Below are 25,103 nucleotides of genomic sequence, written 5' to 3' on the forward strand. Positions count from 1 at the left end.
CTGACACAGCTTATATATGCAAACGTTAAGACAGTGGACAAAAAATATAAAAAGTCAGTTGTACAAGACAGAATATTTAAAAAAAAATCGAATTATGTTACATAAATACCCTAGTTATCTCTTACTGAAGAAATATTGGATCAAACTTGGTAAAATTAAACAAGGTACAACTGCAAACAGTAGTTGTTGTTGTTTGTCTTTTCAGCTTTTTCCCGGCAAGGGATCGCCACAGCGGAACTCCTGTTCGCTAATGATTGGCAGTAGATTTTTAAGAAACGCTGAGATGCCAGCTTGACGCCCAACCTTCAACGAAGGCACGCCTATTTACGCATGCATGTCTTTCGAACGCTACCCAACCGCGGGGAGGACATGCAGACTCCACACAGAAAGCACTCCCAAGCCACGCCGAGAATCAAACGGGAGAACCTCTTGCTGTGAGGTAACAATGCAACCACCGTACCACCGTGGTATATACAACCGCAAACAGTAAAACTTCATATGATAGATCTCAAGTTCATCACTTCTGCTCCCACAGAAAACTAGAGGGGTAATAGCACTTTTTGTTAAACAACAAAAAAATTAATTAACTAGACATTTTTCCACATACAATGGAAAACGTTCTCAGTTGAATATGATTACTTCTTCGAAGAGTCTTTCATAACTGAATTTTTACGGCCTCTTCTTCCCGATTCCAAAAGTCTTAATTATACTGAAACAACCAGGACCTCCCTGGAAGCTGCAGAAAGTTACACTTTATATTTTGTTTACAAGTTTCAATATTATCCTATGCCCTTTACCTTTTTTTTTTGGTTTTGTCAATCAGAGAAAGGTCACAAAGTTACACATATTTTGCAGATTGAATAGAGGTCATATATACCTTACAAATGTGTCAAATGCATGAAATAAAAAGGGAAAAACATAAGCACATTTTTAAATGTTACGCTATCCTGGCATAACACTGCAATAAAACAATAGCAAAACAAGAAAGCAAGCATGCACACTATAAACAAAACAGTCAAAAAAAAAAGTTATTTCTTTCACAGTCAAATAATGCAAAACACATTTACTACCTGTCCCTCAACCAAGACATAACTGCAAGGGGAAAAAAACAAACACATGTAAATCATAACAAATACTAAAGTACAAGAAAGTGCAATAAAACCAGAACATCTCAGAAGACACAATGCAAGCACGCAAACTATAAATCAAAAATCCAAAATAGTCACACAGCAGATTTATCTGGCAGCTCAAACAGATTAAAACTTATCCTTAAGTAAAACTGCTACATCTCTGGATCTATCCCATAATCCCACTGCAATCAAAGAATGCAAAGCAAATGTTTGCTAATTGGCTCAGCTGGTTCCAACCATTTCTTTCCACTGCAAGGAAATGAAAATTCATTTAAAGTAATGCAACACAAAGTAGCTTTATTTAATTTTAAATACAACTCATCAGACTTCAAGAGTGGAACTGTTTGCCATAAACATACTTGCAGATTCTGAAAAAGAAGACATCCTCTTATACATGAGATATTCTCAATAAAGGTGGAGTGATGGATCTCTTCAAAATTACAGCTAAAATTCACAATGACAAGTGACTGACACTACTCTTGTGAAAGAAACAAGCATCCACGTGACAAACAGTTTTTAAATGGAGAAAAATTGTGCTAAGTAGTAAATGGGGTGCATGCCAATGCTATATGTATGGGATCAATCAGCAAGCTGGCTTGAGACCAGTACTGGCCTTCACAAGGAAAACAGCTATGGAAAAAGGTTTACTTACCAGTGAAGATATGCAGGCCTAACCTTAGTGTTAACATTTACTGTTACAGAACCCCCTTCCCAAAATTAAGATAAGACACATTTTCTTCATATTTGTATCAAGAAGAAAACAAGACATTCCTAACTGGATAACCATTCAGAGCTGACAGATATAAAATATAAAGTAGTCTGGAAGTTTTTTGTTTTAATATTATTCCAATATTTAAATCAGCAGAATGCTGGCCTTTGCACTTTACTTTTACCTATCTCTGCTACTAATGACTGTAGCAAAATGCCACAGGTGCAACAGTACAGGTTGAAAACTACAGTCCTCAGAAAATTAATTATAAACATAAAAATGGAATGTCAACTTAAGAGCAATAACTAATTACAGATGTGTAATGATTTCAGGGAACATCTTATCCAATAAGATACAATGGTCAAGAACGAGAGAATTACTTCAGAACAATAAGTAGTTAATAATACAGCGATATTCCTACCTCCCCCTTCACTTACTTTACAAATCACCAAAATATGTAAACAAAAGAAAAAGTCAGGGTATTGGGCTAAACTTTTGAGAAACACGAAAATCTGTTTTTTTGGTTTGCTAGAAACCACAAGCCAAGATTGGAAGTTGACAAAAAAAATCATATTGGGATCAGGCTGACAAAAAAACATCACTAAGATTATAAAACTGTACACAGTTTTTTTTTTTTTTTTTTTTTTTTAATTATTGAAGATTATGTTGCTCTCTTACAACTGGAAAATAAAATATCAGCTTTTATCAACTGTCATAAATATTTCTACAATACACCTTCAACACTACAATTTCATCAATACTTCAATGAAAATAATTATAAAAACTCATATTCCAATAGAGCTCCTCTTCACAACACTTCTGCTCGCAAGAAGATGGCAGTATGAAACATGTCACCCTCTTACGACATCTGCTGCAGGAAATCAGTATTTTTCTTCCAGTACCTCAAAAGGCTTACTTTGAATGGACATCCATAAGCACACCGTTTTTAAGCACTATCTATGCCAGTGGCAGCATGTCCTACTGTTTTTCTCCATTATTTCTGTGTAATTGGAAATGAGTTCTGGTCCATTAATTCCCCTACTCTGTCCTGCAGAGTTTGAACAACTTCAGCTACAACAAAAAGGTGGGTTTCATCCAGGTCTTGTATGATAAATTTCTTCCCCAAGGCATTTGTCTCATCCAAGTAAAGCAGATACTGCTTCATGGCTGGGTCACTATGGAGACAAAAAAGGAGATACTTCATTCATACTGCAACTTAGTATGCATAATTAAAAGATAACATACACAGATTCACAACAGCTAAACTTAATATCAGTGAAAAGATGCCATTTATAATCACCGTGTCTGTGCTAAAATTATTTTGTTACATTTGCACAAGTTTTTGATTAAATTTAAGTATAAGGTGGATGTACAGAAATGGAAACCCACACAGATATGTGGGAAGTGGAGTAGACTAATGTTTTGTGATTAAATTTCCAGTCTCTTGCTATTTTTCCCAGATCACATCAATATTTAAAAATACTCAACTACAATGGAATCAATGTAGGGCCTAAGAAAAACTTAAACTTTTAAACAATATTTTCGCTCACTGGCCTGCACAACACATCAAGTCCTTTAGACAGTAATATTATGACAAAAAAGCTGAAGAATCTCAGACTTAGGCATTTTAAAACTTTTCACTTTGAAAACTGCAAAGAAATATTTCTTGGGTGACAAGTTAAACGGTATGAGGCAGACAATGCAAGGATATATGCAATTAAATTAAAATCAAAGCATTTTAAAAGTCTTTACATGTTAGAATAATCACCTGGTGATTAAGAATTTCAGTAAATGGTTAGTTTTACTTAACTCATTCACTACTACAGAGTTCAGGAAGTTTACACTAACTTCCAGTGGTTGGAGCCTAAGGGTTTTTGATGGAATCAAATTACGTCCTCATTTCTAACAAATGTTCATATTTCTGGAACCACAGAGGTTATGAAAGAAGTATAAATGGCAAACTCTTCAGCACAAATTTTTATAGTGGTAGTATTCTTTAGGTTCTAGGTCTTAAACCAATTTTTACAAGTTACAGTAAACACAGTAACTATTACATTTGTAACAGTTTGTAAACAACTTACAATATCTCAACAACCACTTAAGTTGCACACATACTGTTGGCAGCATTGTAGCCATCTAGCTGAGAGCTTTCATACGAGGCCAAGGAGTTCTGTCTGTGTTACTTGGTTGTTGAGATATTTAGAAAAATGTGAAAAATTACATCTATATAAATTATCATAAAAACAGCCGTTAGTATCAATTTACCTGGACTAGACAGAGGTCAAATATTAATGCAGTTGAGTTTGCCACTGTATAAACTTTAAGATGAAATCTTTTAAAACCTTGTACATTACATGGCTTTGGAATTATTGATGCAAATATGAACAAGCAATATGTGACACCTAGAGGGGTCAGTAGGAGTTAATTCCACATGCACCTGGAGACGTCACTTGGATGTAACGAGTTTTAATCACCAAAAACAGCAGTATTCAGAAGAACAAAACAGTAATGATGCTTGCTCCATTAATCTGATACCAGATGCTCCAGAGTTCCTTCTGGTCACACGCCATCATCACCACCGCGTCCTGGAATGCAGGGTTGGTATCCTATAATCACAGAAACTATGAAACAATATGGATGTATGATACTCACTCTATTTTTTTCAGTGTACTTTATCACCTGCACAAAATGGTCACCTGCTAGCTCTGGAAGGTATAAGCAAAGGAGGCAAAATCAAAGCCAACCTACCAGTTCCTAATCAACTACTGTACTGACAAAATTAGGTAGGAGAAAAAGTCTGAGGGCTTTCTCACTAGTCAAGTATCACAAGTGTGTTCAAGGTAGTTAACTTGACTGAGGACCTAAATCGTTAGAAGTGTTCAGCTGTCCACTCTGTGATGAGGTTGAAGAGAAAGTTATGACCAATTCTCACCTCTAATTCTTCTTCTTCTTCTTCCTCCTCCTCATGAAGGATACTGACCAAACTTCCACACCACAGAAAAGAATATGGCATATGCCTGGGGTTCACCCTAGTACTGTGCATTTCACAGACCAGTCCTGAAAAGATGAACTGCCTCACTGCACTCAACACCCCTTACAATGAACACTCCTCCAGCAGCTGATGTTCACCACATCAAAGCAGAGAAGTTGAACACCTCTGCACCAACTAACTGAAAGGGACAAAATAATTATCTTTACATAAATGGTACAAAACATATTAAAAGAATTACACTTGTGTATAGTTACCATAAAATGGTATTAGGGTGTCTTCCTTTTTGCAGTAGTAACACGCTGGAATTCCTCCTTTAGAAGCCCTTGGCCAGCCCAAATACCAGAGATTTATTCTCCTTCCCTGGGTCTAGAGAACATCCTCCTCTCCAACATCAGGACATCAGTGGATAAAGCGCCGTCGGCTGTCACCACTGCTTCAGGTCTTTCTTGGCCCTCTGGCCAAAATCCCTCTCTCCATGACCCTAGCAGGGAGCATGACCTGCTCATCTGGTCCCTATTTGGAAGAGATCACAGGAACATGTAGGGAATCAAAAGTAGAGGAGAGATCCAATGAGGGATGAAGCGGGAGCCAACCCCAACCATAAAAGGTACAGCGGGGATAGAGGGTGGTAAATGTTACTGCAAAAGTGAAGACACTTGAACTACATTTATGGTAAATGTACAACTGTATTATGTTCATCGTGCTTCACAGCTCCAATAATAGAATATGGGAAAATTCCCAAAGCTAGTATAGATAAAGGAAGGCTGGCAACAAGTACATTAAGGTGGGTAGAGAAGTTCTTTATAGACTGCTGACGGCAGATTGTAGTGTTTGAAGAGAAAGTGTATATAGAGGACCAGGAGACTGCCTTCAACACACTAATCAATATTCTAGTCATACAAGTCTCCATTGTGAGACATACAGCTGTCCCACTCACCAGTCAGAATAAAAAGAAAATCACAGTCATTGTCCATCAGGGGCCAGGATCCAACAATTCACCCAAGTGCCAGTATGAGTCAGTCATTGTTCATATGGGTGTAAATGACCAAAGATGTACCACCCTTGACTATATATGAAGAGAGGCATTATGGAGTTCTCAGACTGCATCCCAGGCTGGTACATGCCTTGCACTGAGCAGCATTCTACCTTCACCAATGATGATGCCACAACATGAACAAAAGATGACCGATTACCTCAACTGGCTTAGCTTCTGGTGTCATTCCAAGGGGGACAATACTTGTAAGCACGATAGGATAATGTCAACAGACCATGACACTCTGCCAAAGATGTTCTGCACCTGTCCCATCTAGGCTTCTAAATACTGGCTCAAACATTGTTCTCCTCCACAGTGCCTTTTTTTTCAGGCAATGCCAAATTGACAAACCTGCTCACATAGCAAAATCAATCCAAGAAAATGTAAAGGTATTACTGCTCAGTATTAGAAGCTCAAACAAGAAACTCCACCACTTCAAGGTCCTCCTCACTCTGGGAAATGTGGACATCTGTGTGGTTACAGAGACATGGTTTAAAACCATGGAGTGCGCCCCAGCAGGCAATGCTACAATTCCTTCCATACAGCTATGCCAGCTACTGCAGAGAGAGACCAAAGATGGAGGTGCCTTAATCTATATAAAAAAACTCACCGCAAGACTAGTCAAAACAGGATGACGTACTTGAGCTTCTTCATGTACAGATTTCCAAAGGCAAAGTCTCATATCCTTGCAAGCTATCAGTCACCCTCTGTGACATAAGAAATGCATAGTACATACTTCAACTTAATGGAAGTTCTCAGCATTCAATCCAATACCATTTTCATGGGTGACCAACTACTTACTATAAACTGGGATATTTACATGACATCAAACTTACAGGTCCAGGAATTCCTGGACTTTGCAAACACAAACACTTTGGACCAGATAACCTACACGCCCACTAGGGATGTAAACATACTCAACTTTGTAAACACAAACATGGGAGAATGCTGTACCCCAGTCTTCTCTGGTAAGGTCAGCTCACAAACCAGTAATCTGTGAAAATTTCACCCCCCCCCCCCAAAGCCTGAGATCACAGTTGCCTATGCAGAATTGTTCACAGAAACCAAGTACAATCATGTTAACAAATGTGTAGAGACAGCTGTGCCTACCAGAAATAAGCCCAGAACTAACTAACAAAAAAAATAAAATCACCCTGGTGGAATCCAAATAGGTTGTAGAACAAACGGAAAAAAATGTCATCGCCACGATGAGGAATCCCACTAATTTTCACCTCTGATCCCTCATATATCCTCCAAATTAAACCTTATTATTTTGTCAGGGAATGCAAAACACTTCCATTGTCCAATTAATACATATGGTTGCCACCCGTCCCGTTGTCAGCGGGACACTCACGGTTTGAGTGCTCTCATCCCGCTTCCCGCGCTCACCAAGCGTGGGACTTTAAAAGTCCCGTTTTTTCCCCTTTGCGCTTGCAGCGCTTCGCATTTTAAAATTGCCGTGGAAAAGCCGAAAATACTTCCGGTTTTTCCACGGCAATGCGGCTACGTCACCACCCGGACCTGCAGTTAGAGGGATTCTCTGCTAGGTCCGGGTGGTAATGCAGCACAGTAATTGGCTGCAGCCATTGTAGGGGGCGGGAACTTCTTCTGAAGAGCCCCATAAAGGTCGGAGCTGTAGAGCACTAAGCTCTATAGCAGCTGCGACAAAAGATCTGATTTTTTTCACCAGCATTGAAGCCAGCATTGAAGCCAGCCCAGCCAGCATTGAAGCCAGCCTAGCCAGCCAGCCAAGCCAGCAAGGGAGCCAGCCCAGCCAGCAAGGGAGCCAGCCCAGCCAGCCAGCCAAGCCAGCCCAGCCAGCCAGCAAGGGAGCCATCCCAGCCAGCCAGCCCAGCCAGCAAGGGAGCCAGCCCAGCCAGCCAGCCCAGCCAGCAAGGGAGCCAGCCCAGCCAGCAAGGGAGCCAGCCCAGCCAGCAAGGGAGCCAGCCCAGCCAGCAAGGGAGCCAGCCCAGCCAGGAAAGAAGCCAGCAAGGGAGCCAGCCATCCCAGCAATAACTGTGAGTGGTAAGTAGATAATTGCATTTTGTGGCTTTAGTTATTTAAAATGGGAATGTGTGCTTTATTTAAGTTTTTAATGTTTAGAGGTAGATGGGGATGTAGTATGTAGTATTTAAATCTGTGCAGTGGTTATTTTGAGACTTTTGTACTAGTTTAAAATGGGAATATATTGTGGTTTAATTTTTTTAATGTTTAAAGGCAGATGGTGGGTGCAGTACGCAATATTTAAATCTGTAGTAGTTAGTTTGATATTTTTGAGTAGTAGTTTTTAAAGATATAAAACCTGAATGTATATGTAATTGTTATTATGCTTGGGGGTATGATTTGGAAGCATTACTTTTAAAAGGCTGAACTGTGTATAGAAGTTGTTTGTTTCTGTTGGGGGGCAGTGAAATATAAACTTAGTGTGATGCATTTCTATTGTCGTAGCTTTTTCTGGGTATTGTCTGTATGCATATAGGAATTGTTTGAGCATAGTTTGTACTTTTTGTATGGAAATATGCACTATAATGCTGTTTTCAGGAAGTTACGATATACTGTTTAGGTAATTTTTCCTGTTCCTGCAAGTCCATGTCTATGTGGTACAAGTCTACCTTTTGAGGGGAATGTTAACAGTTAATGTAATTCATTTATTATTCTAGTAGGTACACGTTGCCAATTTGCCAAAGCTGTTTCAAGATTGTTTTCATTTATACTTGTAAATGTGTGCATTTAATTTATTATGCATTTTAATAAGGTTAAAATGTACTGTTTTGCTTGTAATGTGAATATGGGTGTGTTACTTTTACTTGGGCCTGTTTATTGCATTGCTGTGCTGGATTAATTGCTATGTTTTGAGGTAAAAGGAGCCCATGGAGTCTGCTGTACATTGTAGTTTGTTACTTCTCTTGCAAGAAGTATTTTTAAAAGTTAAAATGTTTGGACTTTTTCCCATTTATTTTTTTGTGGATGGATGCTCTGAAGTTAATGCAATGTATTTGAGATTGTGCTAAACCATGTTACAGGGTAGTTTGCGTCTAAGTAGCAAAATTTTTATTTTGTGTTTTAGTGATGTCTTCAACATACTTATTTACTGTTTTCATTATAATCAGATTATGACCAGTGCTGCTGTTGGGCATGTTTATTAATAGATCATTGCGCTGTGTAAATTAGTGCCATACATTTCTTAACTGCTGTGGTCAAAAGCTAAATTAGGTCTATGGTATCCACTGTGCATTCTCATTCATTTTACTGTTTTTTGGTTCAGTGAATATGGTTAACTTTTTTGTCTTGTGGGGTGTGGTGGGCATGTTCAGTGGTAAAAATAATGCATTTCATTTTCTACAAGCTGTGTTAATGTTAGTCTTCAATGGCCAAAATGCCCCCTACATTACCTCATTTACTATTTGACCTTTTTCAAACTGTTTGTAAACTCTTTTTTGCTCCATTCCTCTATAATACTGCATCTCCTTTAACAACTCTGGTGATGTCGTGGTGGGGGTGTGTGGCCAGTGTCATGTTGGCCACACGCCTATCCTGTTGACCACACACCCATGTCCCACTTTGCCCTTGTTAAAAGGTGGCAACCCTGTTAATACAATCCCTGCTTACTTTGTCGAATGCTTTCTCTGCATCAAGACCCACCAACAACAGTGATATTTTCTTACATTCTGCTTCTCTCTGGATCATCATTGTTCTATTACTGTTATCAAATGTTTGCCTCCCCTAAACAACACTGCACTGATCCGTATCTATCAATTTTGGCATTACCTTTTTTCATTATTTTAGCCATTATAGACACAGACGTTTTATAATCATTGTTTAGAATCGAAATGGGCGTATATGAAGCTGGATCAGCTGGGGCTAACATTTTTAGGTATTACAGCCACCACCACTTTCTTCCAGGATGTTGGTGCTTCTCCTCCTTTTAAAATACTGTTAAACAAAACCATCCAGATCTTTATCACTTTCTTCCCTCCTAGTTTTCAAACTTGCACAGAAATACCATCTATTTCTGCAGACTTCACTGAAGCTTGGCTATACATGGTTATCACCATTTCTATCTCAGACTGTTAATAAATCGAGCTTAGTCTACCTTTAACCTTGGCATATTTAGTTCTTCCATAATTAATTCCATATTAAACCTGTCTTTAAGGGAAAGGGGAGTAGGACAAACCCAGAATCATATAGACCCTTACGTGTACTTTCATGTTATGGAAAAATAATGGAGAAGGTAATACTGGATAAGTTATTGTCAGAACTGGATAGGCTGGGACTTGAAATCATATATCAGCATGCATATGTTGAAAATAGATCTGTTACCACCTGTAACATGAAGCTTACGCGGTGGTGCAGCAGTAGCATTGCCGCCTCACAGCAAGAGATTCTCCCGTTCGATTCTCAGCTGGAGTGTGGGGAGTGCCTTCTGTGTGGAGTCTGCATGTCCTCCCCGCGACTGGAAGGCATTTGAAAGACATGCGTAAATGGGCGTGCCTTCGTTGAAGGTTGAACCTCAAGCTGGCACCTCGTCGTTCGTGAAAACCTACTGCCAATCATTAGCAGACTGGAGTTCCGCTGTGGCAACCTCTAACCGGGAAAAGCCGAAAGACAAACAACAACCCCCTGTAACATGAAGTTCTATAACAATATAATTACAGCTATGAATGAAAAATTGTGCTGTGATGCGATTTATATAGATTTAACTTCAGCATTAGACAGTGTCATGCACAAAACACTGATCAATAAATTAGTACAACTAGGTATTGCTGTACTGTTGATAAGATGGATAACTGCATGGCTTACAAATAGGACATGGCAAGTATCACACACCAACTGGACAGATGAAATCCTTGGTTACAGTCAAGGTGTCCCACAGGGCTATGTAATGGGCCCCTACCAGTTTAGATTGTATCTTTCAGACCTTACCTTTTCAACTGAGGTGTTCTACAGTCTATATGCAGACAACCTGAAATTGGGAAAACTGATTACAAGTGTTACAGATAAGGCATGTCTGCAAAATAATTCGAGTAAATTGACCATTTGGGCACAGGAGAATAATATGTTGATAAATTCATCAAAAACTAAGCATATGAGATTTGGAGACAATCTGAAAGGTGAATATTTAATACAGCACACAGTGACAAACTGTAGACTCATTTAAGGACCTGGGTATATGGGTAGATTCAGCTATGAGTTTTTCTAATCATATCACCCAATTGGTTAATGATATAGTTATAGAACTATAGGTTGTATAGAAAGATTTATAAAGTCTAAGAAAGTAAACATAATGAAGTCATTGTTTGTTAGTTATATTAGACCCAAACTTGAATATGGAATACCAATATGGAAACCCTATAGGAAAACAAGCATGAATAAACTGGAAGGAGTGCAGCGGAAATATACTAAGGCCATCCATGGATGTGAAAATCTAAGTTATTATGAAACACTAAAACATCTGAACTTGTACAGTGTCTCTTACAGATATTTAAGAGGAGATCTTATTCAGGTATATAGGGCATTTAGGGACAACTACCTCTGGGAATGTTTGGAGTTATCAAAAAGTACTAGAGAATCCTTAGATAACCTATATAGAAGATTCTATAGGAATGAGAATTGTACTAAGTGGTTCTCTGACAGAGTAGCTGATGCTTGGAACAAACTAGCAAATTACATTAAAGCAAGTACTAGTTTAGATATTTTTAAGAACAGCCTGGACATTTATTATGGGAACAAGCATTTTGGCATATTGGCAAGCTGGAAGGGCTTTAATGCCCATGCTTGAAACATTTGTATGTATGTATACACATTTCCATTTGTATTTTTTCTTGATTTCCATGTTTCTCTGCTCTATACGCATGTCCATAAAGTTTCTGAAATATTTCTAATACCTCTACAAGATCTCTGGTTATTTTCCTTGTTATAGGCTCCCTAAGCTTTTCAACAACCCCTTCTACTTTCAGCAGTTGTGCTAAAAGTTTTTATGCTCTGGAGTTATTAAAAACAGTTGCTCAACAGCAATCTTTCTAAACTCATGCATATTACTTGAGGTAGTCCCTTATTTTACCTTTAGCACTTTGCAATTGTGCCTCCTCTTGTTCTGGGAAATTCCCCCCATTCGGTAATACTTTAACCTTTGTTAGTCCCTCAAAAAAAAACATCTTATTACTTCTTAACCACACCTTTTTTTCTTTTATTTCTACCCTATTTTAACTCCAGTTTCATTTTATTCCACTCCCTAGCTATATTTTCTGAATACAATTCCTAACCTCCCTAATAACGCCTGAATAATTTCTACTATCCATTCCTTAACCTCCTGTTTACCAGACAGGCGAGGAAGCATTTATCTCTCAGTTTTAGTTCATTACCTTGCACTTGTCTAGCCTAGCCCAGTTTATGTACCTTGGGGAATAATATGCAAATTCTCTCCAAGCTCCTCCTACTAAATTCATATCTTCCATAACAAATATTTTCATCTATTTCCTCAAAAATCTACCCTCTTTTGTTATACTTTCCCTTCCAAGCCCCACAAACACATCCTCACTACTGTAAATCAAATTCCCCACCTGTAAGTAATATTCCCTATGGAAAGCCTATTTCTACCAGAAGTATCTTAAGCTCCACTGTGGCAGTTTTAGATGGAATATAAATACATGCCAGTGTAATCCTCCTCCCTTGCCAGTAGCTCCTTAGTACTACACAGCTATCATTATCTTTTTTTTCCCTCCTCCTATTATTAGAGCTCCTCCAGCAATTAATATAAGTAATCACCTTTTCCTTTGTTCCAGATATTCCACTGAATAATCTTGAAATTTTTTATCAAATTCACAAGCTCGTTTCTTTCCATGTAGCACAGCAATTTGCACTCTGTATTTCTTAATAGAGTTCACTACTCTTTCTTTTTTGTATATACCTGTGAGACCATTAAAATTCAAAGATAATATAGAAACTGTTGCCATTACAAGAAGTTATTATTCCCACTGTCTTATCAGCTTCTTAAAAAATGTCTAGTTTCATATTTTGTGTTACATGCATAGATAGACTGTTTGGCAGGTTAATCTTTTATACAGCTGTTACTTGTCATATCCATTTGAATCTATGTCACATCTTACAGAACCTTTTGCTTTAGTGACACCCTCAAACAAAAAACAAACACAATCAGAACCTATTATCTTAATACAAACAGACAAAATTCTGTACATCTTCAAATAATGAAGTATAACCCCTATTAATAGGAACAAATGGTCCCAGATTGCCAGCTACACTCACAGGCTTTAACTGACTTGTAATGAAGGTTATCAATACTAAAATGCATGACACAGCCTGTGCTTCTACTTACACTAAGTGCTGTCAGTTTTTGTCTTCTCCTAGCTGTAGAAAACAATTTGAATGCTTTCAGAAAACATGATATTTTAGCCACTGAAAGAAAAAAGTATTCTGTTTTTACTGCCCTTATCAGTTTGTCTATACAGAAACAAGAGAATCAGATACACAGTTGCCTGCAGCTACATGCTTCTCATGTTGCCGTTGAACAACCCTTTGCTAAAGGAAAATTTTCATTACATTCAGTGCTCTTTTATTTACTTGCTTCTACTCAAAACTTCTTAGATAAAACCAAGGTTCTAAATCCAGTCATTCCTCTATGCAAAAGTAAGAAAAAGCATACCAGTTGTACCTCTATCATGCTCTTTTGTCCAGGTTTTCTTCTCTTTTTACACTGCACTGCCTACATTTCATAAAACGGAATCAGAAATAAAGAAAAAAAGATGGGCACCGGTTTACTTTAGTATCCCTACTACACAACAAAGTACTGAAAAAGCTTTATTGTATAGCATACAGTATATATATGTCATGTTTTATAAAAAAAAAAAAAAAAAATACTGGTAAGGACAGTCTAATAGACAAATTCCTAATACACTTAAAAAGAAAAAAGTAATAGATGCTCAGAATTGCCATATAGCTGAAACACCTGATGTCCTCTTGTATTAGAGGCAACATGGGATACATGCAAATGACATCCCATGTTGCCTCTATACAAGAGGTTTAAGGAATCACACAATGGAAAGTCTAGCCTTGCTAGAATTTTCTTTAGGTTTTTATTGATTGTTTCTTATGTGTGACCTTTTTACTCATTGTTTTAGTTTGTTGGTTGGGATATTTTGCAGGCAACCTAATGATTATGGATATCAGCTGGGTATGACAACCCTGAGTTTCTAAAAGTTAGACAAACATTCCAAATATGTGGTGCTGATGATGCATAAGATGGCTGAAACCTGCATGTCCACAGCTAGTGGGGGTTGGCTTTATTGGCCTGAATGTGTCCATTAATACTTTTAAAAAGAAAAAAAAGTCACTGATGTTCAGAACTGCCATATAGCTAAAACACCCGATGTCCTTAAACGGTTATTTAAGCAATAACCCCATGCCTGGGTGTGGGTAATGCTGGATTTACCCACGGTTGGTGTGGTTTGGTAATGAGGGCGAAGCCCAAGTGGCCAAACAAAGACAACCGTTTGTAAATCCAGCATTACCCACACCCAGAAGTGGGTTATTGCTATTATACAATGACATTATTTAAGAAAGAAAATACTTACTTTACTCAAATAATGACATTGTATAATGCCTCTGTGCTGCCTTTCCGCAGCTGTCAGGTATTCTGCGGCAGTTCTGATGTACTGCACATGTGTATACTTACGCAGTACATCAGAACTGTGTGTGGAAGCAAAGATCTCCGTTGTTTTTTAAAAAGTGTCTCGCTATGTTAAGAGAGTTTAACATAACGAGATAGCTTTAAAAAAAGCAACAGAGATCTTCCTTTCTCCGTTGCTTTTTTTAAAGTTGGCTCACTATGTTAAACGAAAAATATGTTCACCAATACCCGGTGAATAGATCTTTCAGGATACCAGTTGTTCTAGCATTAGAAAAAAAAATGTTGAGTCAAAAAGACAAATAAAATGTTCCAAGTAGAGATTCCATCGAAATGGAAAATATACACCTATACTTATAAGTCTTAGAACCAAAAGCCAACACCGTACAAACTGTTGTGAATGGACGAGGACTGACAACTGACCTGGAGATGACCACCAACAAGAGCAGGATACAGCCAACAATTTCAAAAAATCAACGTCGACTCCAAGATGAATTAAAATGCAGTTCATTTATTGTCACAAAACAAAGATGACCTAGGTTTCGTTCGAAAACGAACTTCTTCAGATCTGAGTATCAAACTTTCTACAGTGAAAGAATTCTCACTGAACAGAAATAGTCCCATCTATTAACAGGATGCCAAGCTGGAGTGGAAGCACTAACAGGCCCTACTCTGACAGTTGGATCAAGCAGAAAACTTCCCTTACTCAGCCAGGTAACCATCACCACAACGGTACCATTAAAAAGGGAAGGACCCATAAGAGAAGCGTGTGTCATTTTAATTTAAGGTTTTCTACAAAAGTTGGACAGTGTCTGCCAGCTATATCTATGAATACAAAGACATGCTGCATCAGCTACATTATACAATGTTCTTTTGTTAAAATTTGGTTTTAAAACAATAAACAAAAAAAATCATAAAAAATATTTACATAGGTCCACAGCTAATCAATACATCAAAGCTATGCATAACAGTTAATATTTTTCAAGCAAGTCTAAGTTTAAGCCAAGATTTATAAGAGCATGTAAGTTCTCATCTTTATAATATACAATTCGCTACTGAAAATAAATTTTGCCATACTAAGAAATTCAACATCACAGGGGGTAACTTTACTTTTCCAATTATTAGTAACGACATTTCTGGCTATAATAAGAATAAACCAGAGGCAATTTTTTTTTTAATTATTTAATGTTCCAATTCCTGAGATACAACTAAAGATTTATAAATATTACATCTGACGAGAGCTTGAATGAAGTTATTCATTTCTTTCCAAAAAAAAGAAGATGACTTCACAATCACATACCATGTGTATCCCAATTGGCTATAACTTCAGAATCACATCTCCAGCATTTAATTCTATTAGATTTATACACAATTGTAATTTTGTTAAGAGTGAGAAAAGCTCCGTGTAAAAATTACCAAGTGAAAATTGTCCAATATAGTGAAGATACAGTTTTATCAGTAGGTTTTAATGTTTTTCTCTTGTATTCTTCAGGGAAGTCTTCATTATTAATTTTTGAGTAGTAGTTCCAATAGGAATTGTCTAAATATGTAAAATCTAAATTAAGAATTTTATAAATTTGTAACAAATATGATTTTTCATTGCATTATTTTTTTTAAATTATTAGGAATTCAAATAATTTGGGGAACGATTTATTGAAATTTATTAGGAATTCAAATAATTTGGGGAACGATTTATTATCTAGGTTAAATAACTTATTAATCTTGATGTTCACAGTCTCTAAATATTTGTAAAATTAACCAATTCTCAGAATCATGATTGTATTTGGACCTTAAAATAAATTTTCAACACTATACATATTATCAGTACCATTTAAGAATTGATGCCAATAAATTAAATTACTTTGTTGTTTCAATATTAGAGTTTTGTTAAAGTTACGAGTTTCTAAGAAGTCATTTATATATGAGGTTGGAAACAAATTGTTATAATTATAATATTGGTTAGAATACATACACTTCTAGAAAGAGGAAATTATGTTACTTAAATAGGGAATTTGAGAAGAGGGTGTAATTCCACTTATGGAAAAATATTTTAATAACACAAAGCTATTAAGGACTATTTGTTTATGACTGGTTGTGATACATGTATTATTTATGACTGGTTGTAATACATTTACCAATAATATTTCTTGAGGTATCTGTTTCCATTTTGAATCATAAGATGAATTTCTCCACAATGCTATAACTTTTACAATTACTGAAGTAGCAGACAACTGAACAGGGAATCCTCTTCCACCATTCTCCCAACCCTTTCTGTGAAAATCAAAGGAACTTTTGGTTTATTGGGATGTCAAAACATTTTTAGATTATTATTAATCTTCTTAATTTTTTGGTGGAGATAGTACTAAAGATTGTAAGACAAACAACATTTCAGGGAGAATTACCATTTTAATAAACATTAGTTTTCTTCCATGGTAAAGAAGAATTTGTTCCAATTTGTGACTAAACTTAAAATTTTAGTCAACAACCTGTTTAAAGTTTGTATCATTTCTTTACTATTAGACATAATGGTTATACTAAGGTATTTCATTTGCCAGCTATTCCAGTTGAAGTTAGAATACTTTTTATATGAATTTTTTAAACTTTTTATTAATGAATAATGTACTTGTTTATTATGATTGAATCTTAAGTTCGAGATTTCTTAAACTGACACAGAACTACAGAATATGTTCTATTAAATTCTCTACATTTCCTATTGTTAGTAAAATATCAGCAAAGAGATGAACCTTTAGTTTGTAATCTTTTATTTTGATACTGTTAATGTGCTTATTGTATCCAATACTACTAACAAAGGGTTCTACAGCCAATGCAAAAAAGTAAGGGTGATAATGGACAGCCTAGTTTTTTGCCTTTTGTAATTTAAAGGAATTAGAAAGAAAATAACCTATTTTAAAATAAGCACAAGAGTTATTGTATAACTTAGAAATCAGTGCAATTAGCTCAGGTGAGAAATTACATACCAAGTGTTTTAAATGGGTATGACCAATTAACTGAGTCAAATGCCTTATCTACATCGAGAGTAACGATAGAAAGTTATTTTTATTTGCAGAGTCTATTAACGTATGTATTATTATATTATCCTTTACTTGTCTATTTAAAATAAACCCAGTTTGATCACTGTTAATTAGTTTAGGTATAGTTAGATTAATTCTAAGTTAACTGGACATGAACATCTTACAGTCCACATTTAAAAGTAAAATGGGTCTATATGATGAGCACTTTGTAGGATCCTTACCTTGTTTTAAGATAGGAGATATAAGGGACAATTTTCATGATGGGGGGACTTCAGCAGTTGACTCTTACTTCTCTACAGACCTTACCTAACATTTAAATCCATCATCCTGTAGTATTTTACATGGTTTTGGTATAAGGCTATGTAAGCCTGGTGCCATATTATTTAACTTTATTTGATCTTTTATTTATCATCGCTGTTTAAGTTATTTGTATTATTTATATTTTCATAAAATATTTTAGAGCCCTCAAGAATACCTTTAATATCTGTTTTTTATTATGTGGGTTATAATTTCTTTCAAATGATTTAATTTATTCATTTTCTTTGATCTAAGAGCAAGTTTATGCAAGCTTAATGGGTTTACTGAATATGCCTGAAGTTTAAGTTCTTTTAAGTTTACTGAAACTTTATGATTTGGAATTTCAACATATTTTGTATTTAAGTTTTTAAGTTCAGACTGCCTGAACGTTACTTGGTTTTACATTTAACTTTAGTGTGTCTATTTTGGCCAGTAGTACATTTAATTCTTTGTCCCATTCTCTTGTTTTACAAATATATCAGCTGGTAACTATTCCATTTAAGTAAGCCTTTAGTGAATCCTACAGGACGTCACATACTTCACCATTCATATTTATTTTTAGGAACGGTTTGATCTCTAACATACCAGTTCTTGAATCCTTTTATTTTAACATACTCTCATGTGATGTATTAAATTGCCAGTTTTTAAAATATTAAAAATTATAGCATTATGCTGTGATAATGGACGTGAAACTATTGAAACTTTTCGGATATGTGACAACAGACTGTTTGTGTTCTATATCTATATGAATAATGGGCAAACTGAAGTGTGTGCATTTTCTTTAGCTCATATATATCATTTAAATTCATTAAAGTTACATTTAAGTGTTTGGCTGAAGATGTGATTCTCAGCTTTCTATCTGCAGTGGAATCTGTCTGATAAAATTAAACTCACCAGCCATTAAAACTTCACCTTTCATGCAATAGGCTACAGTGTCTACGTAATTTTTTTTTTTTTATCTTTAGCTCAAACTCCTGGAATCCAATAAAAGTTCACCAACATATACAGTTTTCTGTTCCACTCAATTAAAACCATGCTTAACAAACCATTTTTGTCATCATAGTTATCTTTTACTTTAAGGCATTAATGGTGAGTTCTTCCTTAAAATGAGACTGCGATGGTGGTGGAGACTGTGGTGGTGGTGCTGCGGTAGCGTTGCTGCCTCACAGTAAGACGTTGCCCTGTTAGATTCTCAGCTAGCATGTCTTCTGTGTGGAGACATGCGTGAATGGGCGTACCTTCGTTGAAGGTTGTGCGTCAGAGCCAGCAACTCGGCACGTAAAAATCTAATGCCAATCATTAGCGGACTGGAGTTCCGCTGTGTCGACCCCTAACCGGGAAAAGTTGAGAGACAAATTCTTTTAGCCTGAAAGCCAGAACCTGCTAAAACCAAATAATTATTTAATGAAAGTTTATTTACATCTTCGTTAGGTAAACGTGTTTCCTATAAAATTACTATTTCAACTTTATATAAATGCAAGTCTTTGAACAGACTCACCCTCTCCAATGGATTATTCAGTGCATTAATATTAATAGATACGGATTTAAAATAAGAGATTTATATAACAGAGAAAAAAACACAGGCATAATGAAATCACATTTATGTACAGAACTTATTACATACTTTACAAATAAAAAAATTACCCAATATAACCCTAAAACATTTTAACATGGAATAACATATTTCTAGTTTGTTGAAAAAGATGAACAAACTACTTCTCAAACTCTCCATTAGACTAAAAATGCTTAGCTCATGCTTCTGATTCATATTAATGTGTTTGCATCATCTTAAAAAAGCCAGTCAGGCAGTCAATATGAATAAGAAAAATTAAACAGTTGGTCAGGATCTTTATTATAAGTTGACCAAACTGAGTATCTCTACAATTATGTACATTATATTATCTTCCTGGTCTAGCAAAGGGAGGAAGTCCACCGTTATTTTCATATTAATTTATAAGTCAGATGATTTTATATTTTTTCCATATTTTTAAACAATTATTTACATTATATTACTTTTAGTAATTAAAGGTGGTCAGGTTATTATAATTAATTACTAGTAGCTATTTATGTTCCATTTAATTTCTATTACTTGTTTAAGGAGGAAATCGACATTATTCTATGAACTTTGTAGTTGATTCTACTTTCTCATTACTTGTTAAAGTTAAGGATCATAGTTATATTTTAATGGTTTCTGCTTGTGTACTGTCCTACTCTTACCTTATTTAATTATATCTAAGATTTTAATGGTTTTGGTTATTTCTATTTGCTGTACTTTATAACCTTAATTATTTTAATTATCATCTTGTTTAGGTTATATGTTTTTATATTTATTTAATTTTTGACTCTTATAACTTTTATCTGTTTTTATTGTGGTTATAATTCTTTTAATTATTTAATTTATAAATTTTTGATCTAAGAATTTCATTTGTTTTAATTTTTAAGTTTAATTTACTTTTAATTTTACATTTAATTATTGATTCATTTATTATTTAATGTTTTAATGTCATGCCTGGTTTAATTTTTTACTGTAACTTTATGTTTAATTTCAGTGTATTTAATCTTTTCACATTCAACTTTTAATTATTAGTGAATTATCTTTAATACCTTTTGAATTCTACATTTAATATTCCATATCTATTTTATTTTTAATAGTTAACTATACATTCAGTTATAATCTTTACTTAATATCATATGATGAAATTTTTAAACTTTATTATACATTATCTTTGAATTTGAATATTAATTGATTTTCATTTAGATTTAAATATTTAATTATGTAAGTATGAATTTTATTGATTCGTTTAATATTTAACTATTAAAATTAACTTTAGCATGGATTTCTTTTTTGTATTTATAAATTTTGTTAAAATTCACTTATAATAGTTTGTCACTAATTATTTTTTTACTCAAACATATCATCAATATTTTCACATTAGTTTTGTTACTTTAATATGGTTATCATGTGGAACTGGTGTCTTTATTACGCATTATGTTCTTCTCCAATAGACATGCGTCATTGTTGGTCTGTAGCTTTCTTCAGTAAGATTGTCCTGAATGAGATTGTGTGTGCGCATGCGGAAGATTCCTGTACGGCTGAGTGCGTGCACTAAATCTTAGAATTCTTTAGCCGAACGAACGCTAAAACTATATAATTGAAGAAATTCTTTTGCGAAAGCTGTTCTAAATCCAAAATTTATAACTAATTTAAACACTTGAATCGTTTTCCTAAATTATATGACTTTAAAAAGAAGTTTATAAAAATTATTTAATAAAAATTATAATAAATACTTTAAATAAAATTAATATTAAAATTAACTAAATAATTTATACTAATAATACTTTAAAATAAAAATTCTAATAAACAAAAATTTAAATGCATTAATAATTTAAAGTTAAATCTTATAAAATTTCCATTAATAAAAAATTAATCATATGATAGAAATTTTTATATTGACAAATAATATCTCAATTGAATTAATTAAATCTTGTCAGGATTATAATTATATGATTTATACAGTTAAATTAATTTATACGTTTAAATGGTAAGTTTCTTATTTCATTAAGTTAAATAATAATTATTTTTTAGCTTAATCTATTACTGTTTAAATGGGGATCTAGGAATTTTATAAGTAATTCTAGTGTATTCTTTCTTTACTCTTTCTAACTTTAATGATCATTTAATATTTAATTTAGAATGGCTTTAGCCTGCATAGATTTAATTCTGCCTTTATTTAATTATGATTTATTTTATCTTTATTTTAATATTTACTTATAATACTTTAATCTTTTTATTTTATTTTTTTATATTTTTAATTATTTTTATTTTAATTATTTTTTTATTAATGTGTTTAATATTTAAGTTTAATTTTAATTTATATTTTGTATTTAAATTTTTGTATTTAATTTTATATTATCTAATTATGTTTTATTAATTTATGTTTATTTCTAGTTTTAATTTTGCCATTTTTTAAATTTTATTTAATTTTATTATAGCCTATATTAATTTTTTCATCTTATTTATATTATTTAGGAACTTTCATTTAATTACATTTGATCTCTATTCATATTCACTTTATTTTAATTCATTTATATTAAAATTCTATTACTTATAATTTACATGAACTTTGATTTGAATTTTTAAATTTATTTATACTATTGTTGTAAATAGTGATATTCTTTTATTAAATTTTTAATTTAAATTATTAATTTGGAAATTAATTTAGTTTTACTGATGAACTTTGATTATTAAATCAATTTAATTACCTTATGAAAGTATTCTTGAATTTTTTATCTTTATAAATCTAATCAATTAAATTCAATATATTGTCACATAATTTATTTCACTAACTGATCTTAAACTTTCTAGATTAATGTTTCTTTCAATTAGGACATGTGTGAAAACTTTTTGTTTTGTGTTGGGTTCTATACTTCCTAAGTTTCGTACTTTGGACTGTGTTGTGATCTAGTTGCTTGTAGCATGCAGACTCTATGCAATTAGGGATGGGTCTGTGACTGACCAAAGTGACAAATTTTGAAGCCAGATCTCTACGAAATCTATTGTGAAACTTATAAATTTAGAAAGTTTTTCCTTAAGAAATTCTATAAATAATTTAATGAATTTGCAATCTTAATTAATCATTATTAATATATATTTAAATAAAGATTTTATAAATAAAATATATAAAAATTTTAAGATTATAATACTTTAAAAAATTACTATAAAAAAATATTAAATAACTAAATATTTATGAAAAATTTCAATTTAAAATTAAAACTATAAAAATTTATAAAATCATATTATTTTTGATCATTTAAAAACATTAAATATATAAAAATTAAAATTGTAGATTTTAATAGTTGAAACTAATATCTTACAATGTACATTAATTATTCTGATTAAGGTTGAATAATCATATTTAATATATAATTTTTTAATTGTCAATTTTTTTATTTAAATTTTAATGATATTTTTTGATAAGTAATCTTTTTGATTAGTAATACTTTTTAATGATTAAGTATTATTGGGTTTCCATTGCTTATTCTAAGCTACAATTTTACAATCTATTTACTTGTTTTGTAGATTAAGTTTTCACTTATTTACTGTTTTAGTATTTTATGGGTTTAATTATTTTATTTTATCTTCAAATTTTTATCTTAAGTTTAAATCTTTTTAATTTTGGTTTATTTTCAATTTTAATTATATTTTTTTTTAATTTTTAAGTTTAGTTATAATTTATTTATTTTTATTTTGACTTAAATTTTATTAATTTTAATATTGTTTTATTTTATTAATTTAATTATGTTTTATTTATTATTTTTAATTTGGTATATTATTTTTAAATTTTTTAATTTATATTTAGTGAATTATATTTGTATTTATTATATTTATTTTACGGTTATTTATTTTAATTATTTATTTACATCATTTACTCTTATATTTATTTCCATTATTTTAAATTAATTTAACTTTATAATTTAGATACTTTGAATTTCGGAACTTTAACTTATTTTATATTAAAAGTTTTTTATATAATTGAATGTTATTAATTTATTTTTTAAATTTAAATATTAAATTAATTTAGTGTTGGTGAAATATTGACTTTTTGAATGTGCATAAAATTAACTTTCCAATAATTATTTAAAGTTTTATGTTAGTAAATTTTTTAATTTAACTTAAGTTGTCATAAATTACACATTTAATTCTTCAATTAAACTTCTACAGCCATTTAACTATTTCTTTCTTTAAGGATATGTATTTCTAAAATTTTTCTGTGGAGCTTGGTGTGTATACGTTTCCTCACAGACTTCCATTAATTTACAGTGTTTCTTTTGAAGTGAGTGCTTGGATATGAGCTTAAGAGAAATCTAGCGATATGGCTGGATTGCTGGTAGCTGCCGAAAAGTTGGAAGCTTTTTTGGAGCAACCTTAATCAAATTTTAAGATTTATTCAGTTCTTAGAAATTTTCTATAAAATTACTATTTCAACTTTATATAAATGCAAGTCTTTGAACAGACTCACCCTCTCCAATGGATTATTCAGTGCATTAATATTAATAGATACGGATTTAAAATAAGAGATTTATATAACAGAGAAAAAAACACAGGCATAATGAAATCACATTTATGTACAGAACTTATTACATACTTTACAAATAAAAAAATTACCCAATATAACCCTAAAACATTTTAACATGGAATAACATATTTCTAGTTTGTTGAAAAAGATGAACAAACTACTTCTCAAACTCTCCATTAGACTAAAAATGCTTAGCTCATGCTTCTGATTCATATTAATGTGTTTGCATCATCTTAAAAAAGCCAGTCAGGCAGTCAATATGAATAAGAAAAATTAAACAGTTGGTCAGGATCTTTATTATAAGTTGACCAAACTGAGTATCTCTACAATTATGTACATTATATTATCTTCCTGGTCTAGCAAAGGGAGGAAGTCCACCGTTATTTTCATATTAATTTATAAGTCAGATGATTTTATATTTTTTCCGTTTTATTTGCTATGTGTAAAGTTGTTCATAGGATCATAAGTTCATAAATTAATACTAAGCTAACTGCCTTTGTGGGCCATTCCAAGCCTACTCAATTACCCCATGTGAGAATCAAACTGTGCACCTTGTACCTATAAGGTGAACACCTTAACCAGTATGCCAACCTTCCACCCTTGTAGATATATATCTTCTTTAACTATATACATATTTACTTATTCTGATCTCTATTTTTATTTGTATACTATATTTTATACTATTACTATTTTCCTAGGTTTTATATTTTAGCTATAATCCCTAGTGCAGAATATCACATAATAGACCATTTATACTTACTCATATTTGACACTCTTTAATCTAGTACTACTGTTAGAATCTGTCCTATTTTTCCTTAAATGTTATGTCTAATAGTATCTGAAAAATCTTCCCTTTTAAGATTCAAACTTTCCATAATAAATTGTTCTGAGATATTAAGTTTTATCATTAGAGAGAGACAATAACAGAGAAACACAATCCTAACTTTTTTTTTAATCAGAAATGTCTTTCTATAGGCTAGTATATAAACTATCACTTGGGTATATTGCAAGCATACAGTACTATTTAATAAGTGACAGTGGTTTAGAATACAATTTAAGGTCTTCTGCCTATTACCTAACTTGTATTCATAGATATGTTAGCACAGGATTCAAAATATTATGATTATTTACTTTCAGACAGGAAGAAGTAACCTGGACAGTTCTTAAAATTTTCAGAACTCCTGCTGCATCA

At 33.0% G+C, this 25,103-nt stretch overlaps 1 protein-coding gene across 1 annotated transcript in view; it reads right to left on the reverse strand.

Moving 5' to 3' along the window:
• Window positions 1-1,407: 1,407 nt before the first annotated feature.
• The window catches only part of GTF2H5 (general transcription factor IIH subunit 5), a 295,029-nt gene continuing 271,333 nt past the window's right edge, over window positions 1,408-25,103 (reverse strand). Inside the window, exon 3 of the mRNA XM_044061978.1 lies at window positions 1,408-3,014. Within this exon, the coding sequence (XP_043917913.1) occupies window positions 2,834-3,014 (181 nt within the window). The 3' untranslated portion in view covers window positions 1,408-2,833. The remainder of the gene's footprint in view (window positions 3,015-25,103) is intronic.

This window comes from Protopterus annectens, chromosome 1.part0, assembly GCF_019279795.1.
Source record: "Protopterus annectens isolate FY-2018-M chromosome 1.part0, PAN1.0, whole genome shotgun sequence".
Taxonomy (NCBI): domain Eukaryota; kingdom Metazoa; phylum Chordata; order Ceratodontiformes; family Protopteridae; genus Protopterus; species Protopterus annectens.